This window comes from Rhinoraja longicauda, chromosome 8, assembly GCF_053455715.1.
Source record: "Rhinoraja longicauda isolate Sanriku21f chromosome 8, sRhiLon1.1, whole genome shotgun sequence".
Taxonomy (NCBI): domain Eukaryota; kingdom Metazoa; phylum Chordata; class Chondrichthyes; order Rajiformes; family Arhynchobatidae; genus Rhinoraja; species Rhinoraja longicauda.
In genome coordinates, this window is record NC_135960.1 from 73,245,169 (window position 1) to 73,265,165 (window position 19,997).

At 47.3% G+C, this 19,997-nt stretch overlaps 1 protein-coding gene across 1 annotated transcript; it reads right to left on the reverse strand.

The window, feature by feature from the left end:
• Positions 1-5,700: 5,700 nt before the first annotated feature.
• LOC144596392 (gamma-crystallin S-like) lies at positions 5,701-13,733 on the reverse strand. The gene is made up of 3 exons (XM_078404640.1): positions 13,725-13,733; positions 7,359-7,601; positions 5,701-5,973 (listed from the first exon to the last, which is right to left on the reverse strand). The coding sequence occupies exons 1-3, from the start codon at positions 13,731-13,733 to the stop codon at positions 5,701-5,703; spliced, it is 525 nt and encodes a 174-aa protein (XP_078260766.1).
• Positions 13,734-19,997: the final 6,264 nt, after the last annotated feature.

The window sequence follows — 19,997 nt, forward strand, 5'->3', positions numbered from 1 at the left end:
CATCCCTCTCCTCCACAGCTACAGAAACCCTCATCCACGCCTTCATCACCTCCCGTCTGGACTACTGTAACAGCCTCAAAAATCATCAATAAACTCCAATACATCCAGAACTCCGCTGCCCGTCTACTCACCCACTCCCCGACCCGTGACCACATCACCCCCGTCCTCTACAAGCTCCACTGGCTCCCCATCCCCCTGAGAATCCAGTACAAAATCCTCCTCATGACCTACAAAGCCCTCCATAACCTGGCCCCATCCTACCTGACTGACCTCCTCCACAGACACACTCCCACCCGTAACCTCCGCTCTGCTGCTGCCAATCTCCTGTCCGTCCCCCCCCCCCCCCCCCCATCCGGACCAAACTCAGATCCTGGGGGGACAGGGCTTTCTCCATCGCTGCTCCCACCCTCTGGAACTCACTACCCCAAACCGTCAGAGACTCCTCCTCACTCACCCCATTCAAAACATCACTGAAGTCTCACCTGTTCAACACTGCCTTCAACCACTGACCGTTGCTTCACCTTATTCTTCCTTTTCTGTTCTTTTATTTATTTATTTTAATGTTTTATTTACCCTGTAAAGCGTCTTTGAGTTTCCAGAAAAGCACTATACAAATGTAATGTATTATTATTATTATTAACTCTGGAATTGAAAATAACGAGAGTTTACATTTGGAAGATAAAGATGGGTATTGTAATGCATTTGTACCATTTCTCTGTAAATGATTGAGGATTTTTCTCATAATCTGTGTGCACTTTCTCTAGATTAGAATGGCTGGCGATACAATACTTTAACATGACTCCTGCAGCAGGTACTTTAGGATGAGATACTGTATATGGCAAAATGTAGATCAGAACTAGGTTAACGCGGCAAAGATTGAGCAACATAATGGTCATTTGCCATCCTCTCCTCATTTTTGAACGACCCATTTTGATTTACGATGCTTTAGTTGGCTCTAGGAGATGTATCCTATTAACACGCTTTAATTTATTTTCAATTCTTGTATCCAAGAGAGGTAGTTATCGTTCTCCTTGAACTGCTGTGTTGGTGCTGTTGTGTTGCTTCTACGTTTAACAGATACGTCAATCAGGAAATATTACTATCCAACCAACACAAACTTTATGGCCTTTTGTACTCTGGGTAATGATGTTTCCTTGCATCATAAACTGAGGTGAGAAAAAACGTTTTCACCCAGAGAGTTGTGGATTAGTGGAATTCTCTGCCACAGAAGGCAGTGGAGGCCAATTCACTGGATGAATTTAAAAGAGAATTAGATAGAGCTCTAGTGGAATCAAGGGATATGGGGAGAAGGCAGGCACGGGTTACTGATTGTGGATGATCAGCCATGATCACAATGAATGACGATGCTGGCTCGAAGGCCCAAATGGACTCCAGTGTCCGGGCCTACACTATCCGGGCCTACAGTGCCGTCTGGGCCTAATACGGGATAAGGGTGGTCCCGTACGGGACAAACCAATTTAGCCCAAAATACGGGATGTCCCGGCTAATACGCGACAGTTGGCAACCCTATTGGAGACCTTTGAACAATCTTCAATCAGACGTTATCAGACTTCAATGTTGTTCCCTTTATCACTCATCTGTGCACTGTGGACAACTTGATTGTACTCCTGTATAGTATTTTCTTTGACTGGATAGCAGGCAAATAACAGCTTGTCACTGTGCCTCGGTTCACATGACAATACAGTCAACCCTTGTTAATTCGGACCTCTTTATAACTTATAGGGGACAGAGGTACTGACCTTCGCCAGGCCAGGTCAGGCTGTCAACTCCAGGCCTGGCCTCCTGCCTGGATCTAGCAACCTTCACCGCCAGCCATGCTGTCATGCCGGCCTGCATTGTGACCGCAATTCCAGGCCAGACCGACTGGCACCACTGCCAACCCTGACCTGCAGCCCGCCCGCCCGCCCGCCCGCCCCCAGGTCCTGACTAATCACTCTGACGATCCTAGCCTCAATTCACCTGGATTCCAGGCCCAGTTCCAGACCAAGAGTCTGAAGAATGGTTCAATGGACATGTATTGTCACTTGTACATTAATTTCATCATGTTCACAGTCCCATTAGACAATAGGTGCAGGAGGAGGCCATTCGGCCCTTTGATCCAGCACCACCACTTAACTGTGATCCTGGCTGATCATTCTCAATCAGTACCCCGTTCCTGCCTTCTCCCCATACCCCCTGACTCCGCTATCCTTAAGAGCTCTATCTAGCTCTCTCTTGAAAGCATCCAGAGACTTGGCCTCCACTGCCTTCTGAGGCAGAGAATTCCACAGATTCACAACTCTCTGGGTAAAAAGGTTTTTCCTCATCTCCGTTCTAAATGGCCTACCCCTTATTCTTAAACTGTGGCTCCTGGTTCCGGACTCCCCCAACATTGGGAACATGTTTGCTGTCCCGGCCTGGCCAGGTGTAGCCGTGGTGTCCTCCTGTAGGCCGGGTCTGGTCCACGAGCTCGGCCTCTTGGATCGGCACCAGGTCCAGCTGAGCCCCAGGGAGTCCCCATCGGCCTGCTCCCTTGTGCACTACCTCCCCCAGCGGCCTGCTCCCCTGTGCACTACCTCCCCCAGCGGCCTGCTCCCCTGTGCACTACCTCCCCCAGCGGCCTGCTCCCCTGTGCACTACCTCCCCCAGCGGCCTGCTCCCCTGTGCACTACCTCCCCCAGCGGCCTGCTCCCCTGTGCACTACCTCCCCCAGCGGCCTGCTCCCCTGTGCACTACCTCCCCCAGCGGCCTGCTCCCCTGTGCACTACCTCCCCCAGCGGCCTGCTCCCCAGCGGCCTACTCCCCTGTGCACTACCTCCCCCAGCGGTCTGCTCCCCTGTGCACTACCTCCCCCAGCTGGCCTGCTCCCCTGTGGCCTGCTCCCCTGTGCACTACCTCCTCCAGCGGCCTGCTCCCCTGTGCACTACCTCCCCCAGCGGCCTGCTCCCCAGCGGCCTACTCCCCTGTGCACTACCTCCCCCAGCGGCCTGCTCCCCTGTGCACTACCTCCCCCAGCGGCCTGCTCCCCAGCGGCCTGCTCCCCTGTGCACTACCTCCCCCAGCGGCCTGCTCCCCTGTGCACTACCTCCCCCAGCGGCCTGCTCCCCTGTGCACTACCTCCCCCAGCGGCCTGCTCCCCTGTGCACTACCTCCCCCAGCGGCCTGCTCCCCAGCGGCCTACTCCCCTGTGCACTACCTCCCCCAGCGGCCTGCTCCCCTGTGCACTACCTCCCCCAGCTGGCCTGCTCCCCTGTGGCCTGCTCCCCTGTGCACTACCTCCTCCAGCGGCCTGCTCCCCTGTGCACTACCTCCCCCAGCGGCCTGCTCCCCAGCGGCCTACTCCCCTGTGCACTACCTCCCCCAGCGGCCTGCTCCCCTGTGCACTACCTCCCCCAGCTGGCCTGCTCCCCTGTGGCCTGCTCCCCTGTGCACTACCTCCTCCAGCGGCCTACTCCCCTGTGCACTACCTCCCCCAGCGGCCTGCTCCCCTGTGCACTACCTCCCCCAGCTGGCCTGCTCCCCTGTGGCCTGCTCCCCTGTGCACTACCTCCCCCAGCTGGCCTGCTCCCCTGTGGCCTGCTCCCCTGTGCACTACCTCCCCCAGCTGGCCTGCTCACCGGCCCTCTGTCCCCACTCCACTCTGGGCGGGCGGGCGGGCTGCAGGTCAGGGCTGGCAGTGGTGCCAGTCGGTCTGGCCTGGAATTATCATATCATATCATATCATATATATACAGCCGGAAACAGGCCTTTTCGGCCCTCCAAGTCCGTGCCGCCCAGCGATCCCCGCACATTAACACTATCCTACACCCACTAGGGACAATTTTTACATTTACCCAGCCAATTAACCTACAAACCTGTACGTCTTTGGAGTCACAATGCAGGCCGGCATGACAGCATGGCTGGCGGTGAAGGTTGCTAGATCCAGCCAGGAGGCTAGGCCTGGCGTTGACAGCCTGGCCTGGCGAAGGTCAGTACGTCTGTCCCCTATAACTGAGGTCCGAATTAACAAGGGTTGACTGTATTGTCACGTGTACCGAGGCACAGTGACAAGCTGCTATTTGCCTGCTATCCAGTCAAAGAAAATACTATACATGATTACAATCAAGTTGTCCACTGTGCACAGATGAGTGATAAAGGGAACAACATTGAAGTCTGATTGAAGATAGTTCAAAGGTCTCCAAACAGTCCAAGGCGCAGGTTCTCAGTCCGCGGTGGGAGAGCGGGGCATTGCGGGCGGATTCCAGTCTTCTATGCAGGTTCTCCGTCTGCAACAGGTGAGTTGGACCAACCGGGTAGGTCGTGCTTCTGCAATGGTTGAGTCCTCTAGCCACGGCAACCAGTCTCCAGCAGGAGATACACATGCCGTGCCCCTTGAAATGACACCCACCCATGTTCTGCAGAGATGCTGAGTTACTCCAGCACTTTGTGTCCTTTTGTGTATTAACCAGCATCTGTAGTTCTCCATTTCTATTACTTATACAATGATACTCTATTACTCGGTAATGCTTTACTCAGTCATAACGGACAATCGGCAATAACAGACACCACTTGTGTGGCACAGCGGTAGAGTTGCTGCCTTACAGTGAATGCAGCGCCGGAGACCCGGGTTCCATCCCGACTACAGGCGCTGTCTGTAAGGAGTTTGTACGTTCTCCCCGTGACCTGCGTGGGTTTTCTCCGAGATCTTCGGTTTCCTCCCACACTCCAAAGACGTGCAGGTTTGTAGGTTAATTGGCTTGGTGAATGTAAAAATTGTCCCTAGTGGGTGCAGGATAGTGTTAATGTGTGGGGATCGCTGGTCGGCACGGACCCGGTGGGCCGAAGGGCCTGTTTCCGAGCTGTATCTCTAAACTAAACGAAAAACTAAACTAAACCTAAGCTAATCTCCCACATCAAAATGTGAAGCCATGGCAATTGTGTTGTTTGTGCAGATTACATGTAACTAGTTAAAAACAAAATCATTCACTGAGAAAACAAAGTGTTCATCAGGGATTTTAATCTAGTTATCAGCCCTTGGAGGACAAGTCATCCTTAGTGAAGATGCATATTGCTTTGTGGTAAACCCACTTTCAGCTGTGTATTAAACCATCTGGATAACATTGTTAAATGGATAAAGGAGTGCTTCTTAATGGAAAATGGTAAAGAAAGAACAATTAAGTTCTCTAGTATTGGTTCGTGGAAGATTTTGTGTTTGTGACTTTGCATATGAGTTATAGTTAGGGTTGCCAACTGTCCCGTATTAGCTGGGACATCCCATATTTTGGGCTAAATTGGTTTGTCCCTTACGGGACCGCCCTTGTCCCCTTTTAGGCCTGGGGGGCGCTGGGACAGGGACAGTGTAGGCTGACGGAGTTTGTTCGGGGAGCGGGGCCTAGTGTGCTTGCCTAATGGAGGTTGCACAGCAACCCGCCTCCCGGCCCGGGCAGCCGCCATTGGTGGAGTGGGAGCACGTGGCCGCTGGCTGGGTGAGGTCATGGGGCGCGGGGCGGTGATGTCACCCTTTGTCCCGTATTTGGGATTGAGATAGTTGGCACCCCTTGTTGTAGTTGAAATGAAGTGTAATGTAAACCAGTGCAGTGTCAAGCACGTATTGATACAATTTTCCAGTTGTACTCAGAGTGGAAATCCAGCCTGTGGACAATCTGCACATATGAATAACTTTTATTAATGAGAACCGATAAAATTGCAGTACTTGCTTAGCTACTCAATGATACGATGGAAAGACTGCACTTTGGAAGTGGTTGCCCCCCAGTCTCCAGCTTTCTCATAGACACCCTGCTCAAGGAGGTACTGCCTGCCACGGTAATTTGGATGTTCATAGAAAACCCATGCACCATCCAGGATGATGCAGGAGTCAATATTATAAATGTGGAATTGGTCAAACACAGACGGACAGTCATCTGTATATTCGATGGTTTGAGTTTCATAATCGCCCTTGTTGCAGATTCTGAGCTTGTAAATACTTGCGTCTGCCTGTAAAACAAAGTGTGAAGATGGTGCCATTAATTAACTGGCAAAAATCTTTATTTATCTGATTTTGACTTTGTACAATTGGCTTTCTGCACCCTCAAAGCAATGACTGCTTGATCAGACTAAAGAAGGGTCTCGACCCGAAACGTCACCCATTCCTTCTCTCCTGAGATGCTGCCTGACCCGCTGAGTTACTCCAGCATTTCGTGATACCTTTGAGCCTGTGGTACTGTTGGCTCATAGACCTACATAAACTGATCATTAACTGATCACTTAAATACTGAGGGCATTGTAGCCTGACTTGATCTAATCCGCTTCACATTTTTTACTTTAGTTTAGTTTGGAGATACAGTGCGGAAACAGGCCCTTTCAGCCCACAGGGTCCGCGCCGACCAGCGATCCCCGCACATTAACACACTAGGGACAATTTTTACATTTATACCAAGCCAATTAACCTACATACCTGTACGACTTTGGAGTGTGGGAGGAAACCGAAGATCTCGGAGAAAACCCACGCAGTTCACGGGGAGAACGTACAAACTCCGTACAGACGGCGCCCGTAGTCGAGTTTGAACCTGGATCTCCTGGCGATGCATTCGCAATAAGGCAGCAACTCTACCGCTGCACCACAAACTGATCATGAACTGATCACTTAAATACTGAGGACATTATAGCCTGACATAATCTTATCCCCTTCCCATTTCTGGTGGGATTTGGTATCAGCTATAAGGAGCAGAATCTTGCTGGCTTCCTTATCCATCCAGGAACTTTGGAATGAACACTGTATTGCCTCCACTGCTGATTATTTTAGCATAAAACTACCTTGTTTCTTACTTGCGTTTCCCAAAATGCTACCTGGACCACTGATGCTTATTGACATAACCCTGTATAACCACATCCAGCATCCACAATTATAGTGTTCGAAGCACAAACAGGAGTTTCTAAAATGGATGAAACTGAGCCAAGCTACATTGATCATTTTTCTCATCATATAACATGGTAAAAGTTCACTACATCTGGAGACATGTTTTAATTGAATGATCTGTGACCTCCCTCTTAACTTGTTTGGATGGAGTTCCTTTAAATTGCTGATACAGTATTTTATCTTATTAATGTGAAAGTTAGTGCGTGCTATTGATAGTGACAATGTATTAATATTAAAATCTATAAAACACTAAAACCTTTTATGATAGAGGAAAATTTGACATTCTCAGTTTAATTATATAATTCTAAACTTGCATACGTGATCGTTCGATTGTTCACAACATGTGCACATGCAGCAGAATATTGTAATGTTAATACGGATTTTCTTCAGTCTGCTATCGAACGTAGAGGTGAAATATTCAAAATATTAAAGTATTTAAAATATTGAAAAGAAATACACTTACTTGTTGGATTTGGTGACACGAAGCAATGAGGTGATTGATTCCCATCCAGTGCTTATAATCAGGATATTCGTTTTTGGTAACCACATACATGTTTCCAGTAAAATTGGGCTGTTCATACAGAGCCCAGGCTCCACTTTCTACTTTGATTGAATTACAGCGGGAAAAGGAAGTGCGGAAATCTGAGCAATCGCTGTTACATTCATAGTGGCGACCCAGAAAGTTTCTTTCCTCATAGAAAGTGATCTGTAATGAAGTATTAAATGAAAAATTAAGCTGCTGTTCTTTATATTTATTTAATGTTAATATATCTCTATGTAGTGCAAGGAAATAACTGCAGATGCTGGGACAAATCGAAGGTTTGCTCAAGGTATTTATTCACAAAATGCTGGAGTAACTCAGCGGGTCAGGCAGCATCTCAGGAGAGAAGGAATGGGTGACGTTTCGGGTCGAGACCCTTCTTCAGACTGATGTCAGGAGGGCGGGACAAAGGAAGGATATAGGTGGAGACAGGAAGATAGAGGGAGATCTGGGAAGGAGGAGGGGAAGAGAGGGACAGAGGAACTATCTAAAGTTGGAGAAGTCGATGTTCATACCACTGGGCTGCAAGCTGCCCAGGCGAAATATGAGGTGCGCAAAATGCTGGAGTAACTCAGCAGGTCAGGAGAGAAGGAATGGGTGACGTTTCGGGTCAAGACCCTTCTTCAGACTGAAGATGTATATCAACATCTTTAACAAAAAATATTATTGATGTTTATATAATAGATCACACAGCACAACATCCATTTAAAACCGAGATGAGAAAAAACTTTTTCACCCAGAGAATTTGTGGAATTCTCTGCCACAGAGGGCAGTGGAGGCCAATTCACTGGATGGATTTAAAAGAGAGTTAGATAGAGCTCTAGGGGCTAGTGGAATCAAGGGATATGGGGAGAAGGCAGGCACGGGTTACTGATTGTGGATGATCAGCCATGATCACATTGAATGGCGGTGCTGGCTCGAAGGGCTAAATGGCCTCCTCCTGCACCTATTTTCTATGTTTCGATCCAAATATAAGAAATACAACTGTAACGTTTGTGTTACTGAGTAAGCTTGCTCAAGATTTAGTTGCTTTTAGGCAAGTAACCTGATGGGATAACTCAAAGACACATCACATCTTAACCACAAGGATGATTAGAATTATAGAATCATAAAATGGATCGATTGTAAACATGCGTTGTCTTTCTGCTGACTGGTTAGCACGCAACAAAAGCTTCTCACTGTACACGTGACAATAAACTAAACTGAGCTGAACTCATAAAACACAGAAACCTATAGTGGCCGTTATAGGTCTTTAACAGGTTTTCCATATCTTTTCTCCATAAATGCTCTCTTTTTCCAACTATGTATCCCAACTCCTTTTTAAAACAGAAGCTTCCATCACCGTTTCAGAAAGTGCACTTCAAATTCGAATTGTGCTGCAAAATACTTTTTTCCCATTGCCTCTCATTCTTTTGTTTTACACCTTAATCCCTCTTTTCTGATCCTCAGCCAATTTAGCCGTCACTGCCCTTCTAATCCCCCGGGATGAGTTACACTAATAAATCTATTATGTGATGCAGTTCAAGATCATGGTTGAATGCACTCCATTTGGCCGGATGGGACAAGTGCCAACAAGCTCGACAACAAGCAAGACAACGTGGTTATCTTAATTGGCATCCCATCAACCACCCTTTGCCCTCAGGGGGCGGCACGTTGGCACGGTGGCACAGCAGTAGAGCTACTGCCTTACAGCGCCAGATACCCAAGTTCTATCCTGACTACGGGTGCTGTCTGTACGGAGTTTGTACGTTCTCCCCGTGACCTGCATGGGTTTTCTCTGAGATCTTCGGTTTCCTCCCACACTCCAAAGACGTTCAGGTTTGTAGGTTAATTGGCTTGGTATAAATGTAAATCGTCCCTAGTGGGTGTAGGATAGTGTTAGTGTGTGGGAATCGCTGGTCGGTGCGGACTTGGGGGAAGGGCCTGTTTCCGCGCTGTATCTCTAAACTTATTCTTCTTCTTAAGCCCTTGGCTCCTCTAGGGAGCAGAGGCCATTGACAAATGTCCTCCACCTCACTCGGTTGTTGGTGGTTCTTTCGAGATCTCCCCAGTTGCGCCACTCCCAGACATTTCTGCCTGGACACCTCTTCTCCAGTTGTTCCTGGGCGACCTCTTTTCCTTTTTCCTTGGGGGTTCCATGTCAGGGCTTGCCGGGTGATGTTTGTGGCAGGTTTTCTGAGGGTGTGTCCAATCCAACTCCATTTTCTCTTTCGAATTTGTAAGTGGTAATTTGTATCTCTAAACTAAACTCAACTAAACCATGCATGCATTTTTTCCCAATGGTGACTGTTGTGTGTAACATCTATAAGATGCATTACAATTACTCGCCCAGACTGCAGTGACAGAGCCAACATAAATCCATGATCTCCACAACCAAGTAGGACAAGGGCAGTGGACACATTGCAATATCATCACCTGCATGTTCCCCTCCCCTCCCCTCCCCTCCCCTCCCCTCCCCTCCCCTCCCCTCCCCTCCCCTCCACACACATGGAAATGTATCAGTGGCTCTAAATGCTGGAACCCCTGGCCCAATAGCAGTGTGAGAGTACATGCAGGAAGGAACTGCACATGCTGGTTTAAACCGAAGATAAACACAAAATGCTGGAGTAACTCAGAGGGACGGCGGCATCTCTGTAGAAAAGGAATAGGTGAGATCCTTCTTCAGACTGGTCTCAACCCGAAACGTTACCTATTCCTGTTCCCCAGAGATGCTGTCAGACTCACTGAGTTACTCCAACCTTTCAGGTCTAGCACTGTGGGAGTACCTTGACTGGAAGAATGCAGGGATGTACAGATACAGCGCGGAAACAGGTCCTTCGGCCCACCGGGTCCGCGCCGACCAGCGATCCCCGCACATTAACACTATCCTACACACACGAGGAACAATTGTTTTACATTTACCAAGCCAATTAACCTACAAACCTGTACGTCTTTGGAGTTTGGGAGGAAACCGAAGATCTCGGAGAAAACCCACGCAGGTCACGGGGAGAACGTACAAACTCCGTACAGACAGCACCCGTAGTCGGGATGGAACCCGGGTCTCCGGCGCTGCATTCGCTGTAAGGCAGCAACTCTACCGCTGCGCCCACTTTGACCGGGTTCATAGTGGTTTGCCACCAGTTTCCAAAGGAATGATGGAAGCAGGAATGATGAAGACAATAAATGCCGACTATGCCAATGATGCTCGGATACCCCAAAATTTTAATTATATAGGAAAAAAAGGGTATTTTTAAAGTTCATGCACAAGATCAAATATAATATCCTCCTATATTCACTACATTACAACTGATGAAAAAACTCTTTGAGATGAGCAATCACAATTTCTTTAGACTTTGATATTATTGATTTCCTTTATTGCTTGTACCATTCCAGTAAATCACTGCTGAAGTCTATTGCCTTTCTCATTCATGGTGCCCACAATTCTTAAGTTGTAATCTATCCTATGATACTCCCTTGCATGAATACTTGATATATAAAAGCAACCACCAATATGTATTTTAACAGTCTTATTAACATGCAGTCACCTTCAAAGATTTGTGAATTTGAAATGTCAAGTCTCTTCTCAAAGGAACGTGAAGATTTTCTTCAGTCTGAAGAAGGGTCTCGACCCGAAACGTCACCTATTCCTGTTCTCCAGAGATGCTGTCTGACCCGCTGAGTTACATAAGGTCACAAGTAATAGGAGCAGAATTAGGTCATTCGGCCTATCAAGTCTACTCCGCCATTCAATCATGGCTGATCTATCTCTCCCTCCTAACCTCATTCTCCGGCCTTCTTCCCATCATCCCTGACTTCCGTACTCCAGCTTTATGTGTCTATTTTCTTTCATATTTTCTGTATGTCAATGACGCACTTTTTTAATGTAGCACTGTGGTATGGGGAGAAGACAGGAACGGGGTACTGATTGAGAATGATCACATTGAATGGTGGTGCTGGCTCGAAGGGCCTAATGGCCTACACCTGCACCTATTGTCTAGTGTCTATTGTCTATTGTAACATATGAAACATAACAACCAAAGTGATCCCAGGAAGCTGCTGGAATTTACTGTAATCCCGCAGTGGTCAGAGCATCTGTTTAGTGCTGTTTAGTTTAGAGATACAGCGCGGAAACAGGCCCTATCGGCCCACTGGGTCCGTGCCAACCAGCGATCCCCGCACATTAACACTATCCTACACCCACTAGAGACTATTTTTACATTTACCAAGCCAATTAACCTACAAACCTGCACGTCTTTGGAGTGCGGGAGGAAACTGAAGATCTCGGAGAAAACCCACGCAGGTCACGGGGAGAACGTACAAACTCCGTACAGACGGCACCTGTAGTCAGGATCGAACCTGAGTCTCTGGCGCTGCATTTGCTGTAAGGCAGCAACTCTACAGCTGCGCCACCACCACCGATTGAGGGGACCAGGCACAGTGGACAACTATATTCTGTTCTAGATAGTGTGGGATCATTTACAGGGATGCTGTTTACAAGACAAAATTCATTTCAAAACAGCATCCTTTTAATGATCTGCCAAAATTTTTAACAAGGAAGACATAAACTTCAAATGTATGGTAATAAACAGGTTTCTCTGCTCAATCTACTCTTATTTTCGTCTTTCTTTCTCCTCTCAGCATTTCTCTTATCTACCTAAACCCCCCTATTTTAAGCATTCACCCATGCTGGCCTCAGGTTGGGACAGGAGCAGGTTGTGGGCAAGTGTTAGCTTCCTTCTGGTTTGTACTGGAAGAAAACCTGATTTACCCAGCAGGATTTATATAGGTGTTTGATTCCCCATGTGTAGCACTCTATGGTATATAAAACTCTCCACTGGCAAATTAGCAAGAAACTTATAACGCAGTAGGAGAAATATGAATATAGTAGCAGTAAAAGCACTAAGGTTATTAATCCTAGTTGCCATTAGTTCTATGAGGTTAAGGGACCAGTAATAAATGCTTGAAAGTTGTTTAATTTATGTCGACCCTGTTACCCCCCCACCTTCAGTATTTCCGTTTCTCATCGGTTACAAGGACAGCCATCAGTGGCAGCTGAATTAAATGAAACACGAGTAACCCTATTTTTAAGGCTATTAGCACATTTTTGATAATGCAAGGGTAGACACAAAATGCTGGAGTAACTGTACGGGACAGGCAACATCTCTGGAGAGAAGGAATGGGTGACGTTTCGGGTCAGGCCCTACTTCAGACTCAACCCAAAACATCACCCATCCCTTCTCTCCAGAGATGCTGCCTGTCCCGCTGAGTTACTCAAGCTTTTTGTGTCTATCTTCAGTTTAAACCAGCACCTGCAGTTTCCCCCTACACAATTGATAATGCAGTTGCTATGTAAACATCCTCCAGCCGCCACCACCCCCCTCCCTCCCCCCTACTTGAACCCTCGCGGTAAACTTTAATTTGAAATTGTATGCAGTATTTACAAAGAGGAAAATTTGAACAAGCATTTTCTCACACGCCAAGAAGTATAGGAGTATAGGAGCAAAGAGGTCCTTCTGCAGTTGTACAGGGCCCTGGCGAGACCACACCTGGAGTTTTGTGTGCAGTTTTGGTCTCCAAATTTGAGGAAGGACATCCTTGCTATTGAGGCAGTGCAGCGTAGGTTCACCAGGCTAATCCCCGGGATGGCGGGACTGTCATATGAGGTAAGATTGGACAGACTGGGCTTGTATTCACTGGAATTTAGGAGGATGAGAGGGGGTCTTATAGAAATGCATAAAATTATAAAAGGACTGGACAAGCTAGATGCAAGAAAAATGTTCCCAATGTTGGGGGAGTCCAGAACCTGGGGCCACAGTCTAAGAATAAAGGGGAGGCCATTTAAAACTGAGATGAGAAAAAACTTTTTCACCCAGAGAGTTGTGAATTTGTGGAATTCTCTGCCACAGAGGGCAGTGGAGGCCAATTCACTGGATGAATTTAAAAGAGAGTTAGATGGAGCTCTAGGGGCTAGCGGAATTAAGGGATATGGGGAGAAGGCAGGCACAGGTTACTGATTGTTGATGATCAGCCATGATCACAATGAATGGTGGTGCTGGCTCGATGGGCCAAATGGTCTCCTCCTGCTCCTATTTTCTATGTTTCTATGTAGGCTGCATGGTGTAACTCAACGAGGAAATAACAGGCTGCCTGCTCTGTTATGTGATTATGCCACAATTAATTACTGACAAACGCATTTTACATTGTTCATGTTAGGTACTAGTGATACATCAAAGAGACAATTATTTAACACGTCCTATTAAACAAGATAGAGAGGTGAAACAGACAAAGATATATTTTGGACATACTCACTTTCCCCATTGTTTGAGTCCTTTTGCTAACAAATGTTTCGAGGTAACTGGAGCCTGCTTTTATAGGCTTCAGGGTTTACAGGAAGCATCACTTTTGTTATGGAAATTAAATTAAAATATCGAGTCAGTCATTTCAAATCCAATTAAGTTTTCTAGAATATTTGATGGGATAATGAAACAACCGGAGCATGAATTCCTCCTAATTGTTTGAACATCAGTTGGATTAATGTTGTGGGTAATTTCTACCGGCTTTGCTGAGTCAGATCAACAAAAGGGTACAGATAATCAGGGATAAGAATAATTTGTGTAGTTTGTTTCAACTGCGTTGCTGAACAATAATAAAACTCTGGGCAGATGTCCTGCTAGTTCAAATCAAAATCATCCCTGCAACTCCCTGTTCTTGACTCCAAATACAGCAATTCATCCAGGCCGCTGTAAAGAATAAAGGGGAGGCCATTTAAAACTGAGGTGAGAAGGAACTTTTTCACCCAGAATTTGTGGAATTCTCTGCCACAGAGGGCAGTGGAGGCCAATTCACTGGGTGGATTTAAGAGAGAGTTAGATAGAGTTCTAGGGGCTAGTGGAATCAAGGGATATGGGGAGAAGGCAGGCACGGGTTACTGATTGTGGATGATCAGCCATGATCAAAATGAATGGCGGTGCTGGCTCGAAGGGCTGAATGGCCTCGTCCTACACCTATTTTCTATGTTTCTATGCTGTTAGCAAAAGGGAAACTCGCCACGGACAGCCAACGACTGACAAGTTACATTGTCCACATGCAGCATTTCGACCCAAACGTTGACAATTCCTTCAGTGTTTCCGTTCCCCCCCCCCCCCCCCCCCTCCCCCCCCTGTCTTAATGCTGTTCGACCTGCTGTGTTCCACCAGCAGATTGGTTGTTGCAAAGACAAACACTAAAGACTGGAGTCATTCAATAGGTCAGGCGGCATCTCTGGAGAAAAGGAATAGGTGACATTTCGGGCCTGAAGAAGGGTCTCGACCCAAAACGTCACCTATTCCTTTTCTCCAGAGATGCTGCCTGACCCACTGAGTTACTCCAGCCTTTATCATATCATCATATCATATATATACAGCCGGAAACAGGCCTTTTCGGCCCACCAAGTCCGTGCCGCCCAGCGATCCCCGTACATTAACACTATCCTACACCCATTAGGGACAATTTTTACATTTACCCAGCCAATTAACCTACATACCTGTACGTCTTTGGAGTGTGGGAGGAAACCGAAGATCTCGGAGAAAACCCACGCAGGTCACGGGGAGAACGTACAAACTCCTTACAGTGCAGCACCCGTAGTCAGGATCGAACCTGAGTCTCCGGCGCTGCATTCGCTGTAAAGCAGCAACTCTACCGCTGCGCTACCGTGCCGCCTTTTAGTGGTATAAGAAAATAACTGCAGATGCTGGTACAAATCGATTTATTCACAAAATGCTGGAGTAACTCAGCAGGTCAGGCAGCATCTCGGGAGAGAAGGAATGGGTGACGTTTCGGGTCGAGACCTTTCTTCAGACTGATGTCGGGGGTGGGACAAAGGAAGGATATAGGTGGAGACAGGAAGATAGAGGGAGATCTGGGAAGGAGGAGGGGAAGGGAGGGACAGAGGAGCTATCTGAAGTTGGAGAAGTCAACGTTCATACCACCGGGCCGCAAACTGCCCAGGCGAAATATGAGGTGCTGCTCCTCCAATTTCCGACGCGCCTCACTATGGCACTGGAGGAGGCCCATGACAGAGAGGTCAGACTGGGAATGGGAGGGGGAGTTCAAGTGCTGGGCCACCGGGAGATCAGTTGCGTTAATGCGGACCGATCGCCGAGCCTGCGCTTGGTTTCGCCGATATAAATAAGTTGACATCTAGAGCAGCGGATGCAATAGATGAGGTTGGAGGAGGTGCAGGTGAACCTCTGTCTCACCTGGAAAGACTGTTTGGGTCCTTTGATGGAGTTGAGGGGGGAGGTAAAGGGACAGGTGTTGCATCTCGTGCGGTTGCAAGGGAAAGTGCCCGGGGTTAGGGTGGTTTGGGTAAGAAGGGACGAGTGGACCAGGGAGTTGCGGAGGGAACGGTCTCTGCGGAACGCAGAGAGGGGAGGGGGATGGGAAGATATGGCCAGTGGTGGGGTCCTGTTGTAGGTGACGGAAATGTTGGTGGATGATATGTTGGATCCGCTGGCTGGTGGGGTGGAAGGTGAGAACGAGGGGGATCCTGTCCTTGTTGCGAGTGGGGGGAGGGGGAGCAAGAGTGGAGCTGCGGGATGTAGAGGAGACCCTAGTGAGAGCCTCATCTATAATGGAGGAGGGGAAGCCCCGTTTTCTGAAAAACGAGGACATCTCGGAAGCCCTAGTCTGAAACACCTCATCCCGGGCGCAGATGCGGCGTAGACGGAGGAATTGGGAGTAGGGGATAGACTTTTTGCAGGGGACCGGGTGGGAAGAAGTGTAGTCCAGATAGCTGTGCGAGTCGGTGGGCTTGTAGTAAATGTCCGTCACTAGTTTTTCTCCTGTGATGGAGATGGTGAGGTCCAGAAACGGGAGGGAGATGTCAGAGATAGTCCAGGTATATTTAAGGGCAGGATGGAAATTGGAGGTGAAGTGTATGAAGTCAGTGAGTTCTGCATGGGTGCAAGAGGTAGCACCAATGCAGTCGTCGATGTAGCGGAGGTAGAGTTCGGGGATGGGGCCAGTGTACGTCTGGAACAGGGATTGTTCGACGTACCCGACAAAGAGGCAGGCATAGCTAGGGCCCATGCGAGTGCCCATAGCTACGCCTCTGGTTTGGAGGAAGTGGGAGGAGTCAAAGGAGAAGTTGTTGAGGGATGTCTTCAGTTTAAACCAGCGTCTGCAGTCCCTTCCTACACTGATTGTTGTTGCTCCAGATTCCAGCATCGGCAGTCTCTTGCGGCTTGTATATTGTGGAAGAAATTAACAGAGGGAATTTTAAAGGAAAAGCGGAGACTTCGAGGTTTGCTTCAAGAGACTTTATTGCATGATATCATGGAGAGATGGCGGCAGTTCAGTGCTCACCAGTTCTCTGACTTCACAACAGATTTAGCCAACAGTTATACTGTGCAGTAAACAACTTTTATTTGTTAGATACAATTATCCTTTTATTACCATCTTCTACATGCGCACCAATTATTTAATTAGTCACAACATACTTTTAGTTTATGTCAATCTCATTCAACAATAGATGTTTAATACAAATCAAACATAACACAAGGGCACCTTGCCATTATTCTATCTGGGCCACTACCCTCTCTCCGAGCCACTATTTACTGTAATGTTTCTGCGTTACTTGCAGTAGGGGGCGCGGGTGGTCTACCCAGCTAGTGCTGTGCTGTCTTGAATCATAACATTCTAGGGTTAACTATTGTGATCCAGCATTCAGTAACTTTCCACTGAGAACAGGCTTATCTCTTCCATCGAATTCCCAGACAAGAGAAAAACAGGTACAATGTCAATTCTAGAAGGGATAATGCGTCTGAAACTTATTTTGCCAATTTCCCACGAACCTCTTCTGCACCTGGTCAACGAGAGATGCCAATTGGCACATCCACACACCCTTTTGTTACCTTGTTCAATTCCGATCAAAATTAAGTAAATGAAGATTTGAATGTTTTCTTCTGCCTATATGGTCGGTTTCAGATGACAGTGGGGCATTACAAAGATAACTTATTTTAACAGTGCAATTTCCTGTTAAGCAACCTAATCAGCTGCTATCTGTAGGAAGGAATATTTCGCTTGGGCAGCTTACGAATCAGCGGTATGAACATTGACTTCTCTAACTTCAAGTAACCCTTGCGTTCCCTCTCTCTCCCTCCCTCCCCCATCCTAGTTCTCCGTCCACTCTGACTGTCCCCCTGATTAAATTTTATCTCTGTATGCTTCGTTGTCACCTTCTCCCAGCTAACAATGACCTATTCTACATTTTCCCTGAGCCCTGTCCCCTTTGATGTCTCGTTTTCACACCTTACCCTTCCTTATCTCTGTGCCTCCCTCTCCCCGGACTGTCAGTCTGAAGAAGGGTCTCGGCCCGAAACATCTCCCCCTGACCCACTGAGTTGTGTCTATAAACAGTTGCGACAATCAGTTCCTGACAGAAGCTTCACGTGTGTGTGGGGTGTGGGGGGGTGTGGGGGGGTGTGGGGGGATATGGGGTGTGGGGGGATGTGGGGTGTGTGGGGTGTGGGGGGGTGTGGGTGTACAAGATCAAGCTTAGATGTCACTTGAAAAAACATTATTAAAGTATAGAATAAGATCGCAATACATGAAAGAATTTGAATAAATTGTAGACGTAGGATTTCTGTAAATGGTATATTTTGTCACTAACCTAGTTCATGAAGAAGCATGAGAATGACAAGGCAAGCAAGGTCCACCACGTTTGTGGTTTCTGCATAAAATGTATACGACCGATGGAACTTAGCTTTCAGTGGGTGCTCAGATATTGTTTTTCTTGAACATCCAGACTGAGCCACAAACAAATATAACCTAACTCTCTCTCTCCATTCAGCTACCCATGAACTTAGTTTAGTTTAGTTTAGAGATACAGCGTAGAAACAGGCCCTTCGGCCCACCATGTCCGTGCTGACCAACAATCACACGTACACTAGTTCTATCCTACACACGAGGGACAACTTACAAAAATCAAATAACCTACAAACCTCTAGAGTCTTTTCGAGTGTGGGAGGAAGCCGGAGCACCCGGAGAAAACCCACGTGGTCACAGGGGGAACAAATAAACTACGTGCAGACAGCGCCCGTAGCTGGGATTGGACCTGGGTCGCCAGGGCATCTCTACCACTGCGCCACCGTAACTTTGAATGATCACCAAATTCCTCTCGCTACTGCTAAGAGTTTAGACAAAAACTGTTTTACTTTTTTATTAAAGGGAGAATGAAGTAACTAAGGTTTTCTTAAAGAGAAGCATCAACTAGAAAGAGGCAGATTGACTCGAGCAGGGACCAAAATTGACTATGATATGTTGATATTGTCATCCCTAGTGAAAAGAATGTGTCAGACAGTGACCTTCCAGAAATGTTCTCACACAGCAACTTTTTATTAAATTAATCAAAAATATTTATTCAAATATTAAAATAATATATCCAGTACAATAAAACCAAAGCAGAACCCACCACTATAATACAAGACAAACAATAAACTATTCTACAACTATCATACACTCCTTGTCCAGGATGCATCCACCCCCCGCGGTGCCCAGCGGTCCCTGAAACCCCCCAGGGTGCCCGTGGACAGCGCGTGGTCCCTCTCCAACACCACCCGGGCACGGACATAACCCCGGATAAGGGGCAGGCAGCTGGCTCGGGCAGAGCCCTCTTCCGCCTGGCGCCGTGACTCACGGACGGCCAGCTTGGCCAGGCCCAGGAGCAACCCAACCAGGACATCCTTGGCCCAACCCCTCACACAGCACCCTGGAGGTTATCTTTCCGACACCATTTGGAGCCAGACGTCAGTTCAATGGATTTCTTCGCCTCAGTTCAGACCCATCTCATGATGTCCACAAGCCCACTGACCTGACAATCAATTTGACGGACTCTCAAGAGAAAAAACTGGAAATAAGATGCAGTAGTGTAGGAAGGAACTGCAGATGTTGGTTTAAACCAAAGATCGACACAAAATGCTGGAGCAACTCAGCGGGACAGGCAGCATCTCTGGAAAAAAAGGAATAGGTGACGTTTCGGGTCAAGACGCATCTTCAGACTGAGATTCAGGGGAAAGGAAGACGAGAGATATAGACAGATATAGAGGGTGATGTAGAGAGATAGAGAACAAATGAATGAAAGATATGCAAAAATGTAACGATGGTAAAGGAAACAGGCCATTGTTAGCTGTGGCCTAGGTGAAAATGAGTTACAGACAATGAGACTCAACAAGACGACTTTGAAACTGGTACGACTTGGGTGGGGGAGGTTGGAGCGAGAGGATGCAGGGGTTACATTCAGTTAGAGAAATCAATATTCATACTGCTCGGTTGTAAGCTGCCCAAACAACATATGAGATGCTGTCTTCCAATTTGCATTTGACAAGCTTTATTACTTTGTAAAATTATATAATTTTAAAGGAATTACAATAAAGGCTGTAACTCGCTCGAGGTTAATATAAATTGATATAGCATAACCTCTATAACAGGTAAAATATTAATTATTAAGTCCTTTATATTTTGAAAGGTGAGACTATCATTATAGAGATTAGATGAGATTCGCCCAGGAGTGAAGACTGCAAAACGTTGTGACCACTGCCCAGT

Coding starts and splice junctions, on each gene's coding strand:
- LOC144596392 (XM_078404640.1), bottom strand. Junction 5,974..7,358: donor CGTGTCACCAAATCCAACAA/GTAAGTGTATTT, acceptor TTTGTTTTACAG/GCAGACGCAAGTATTTACAA.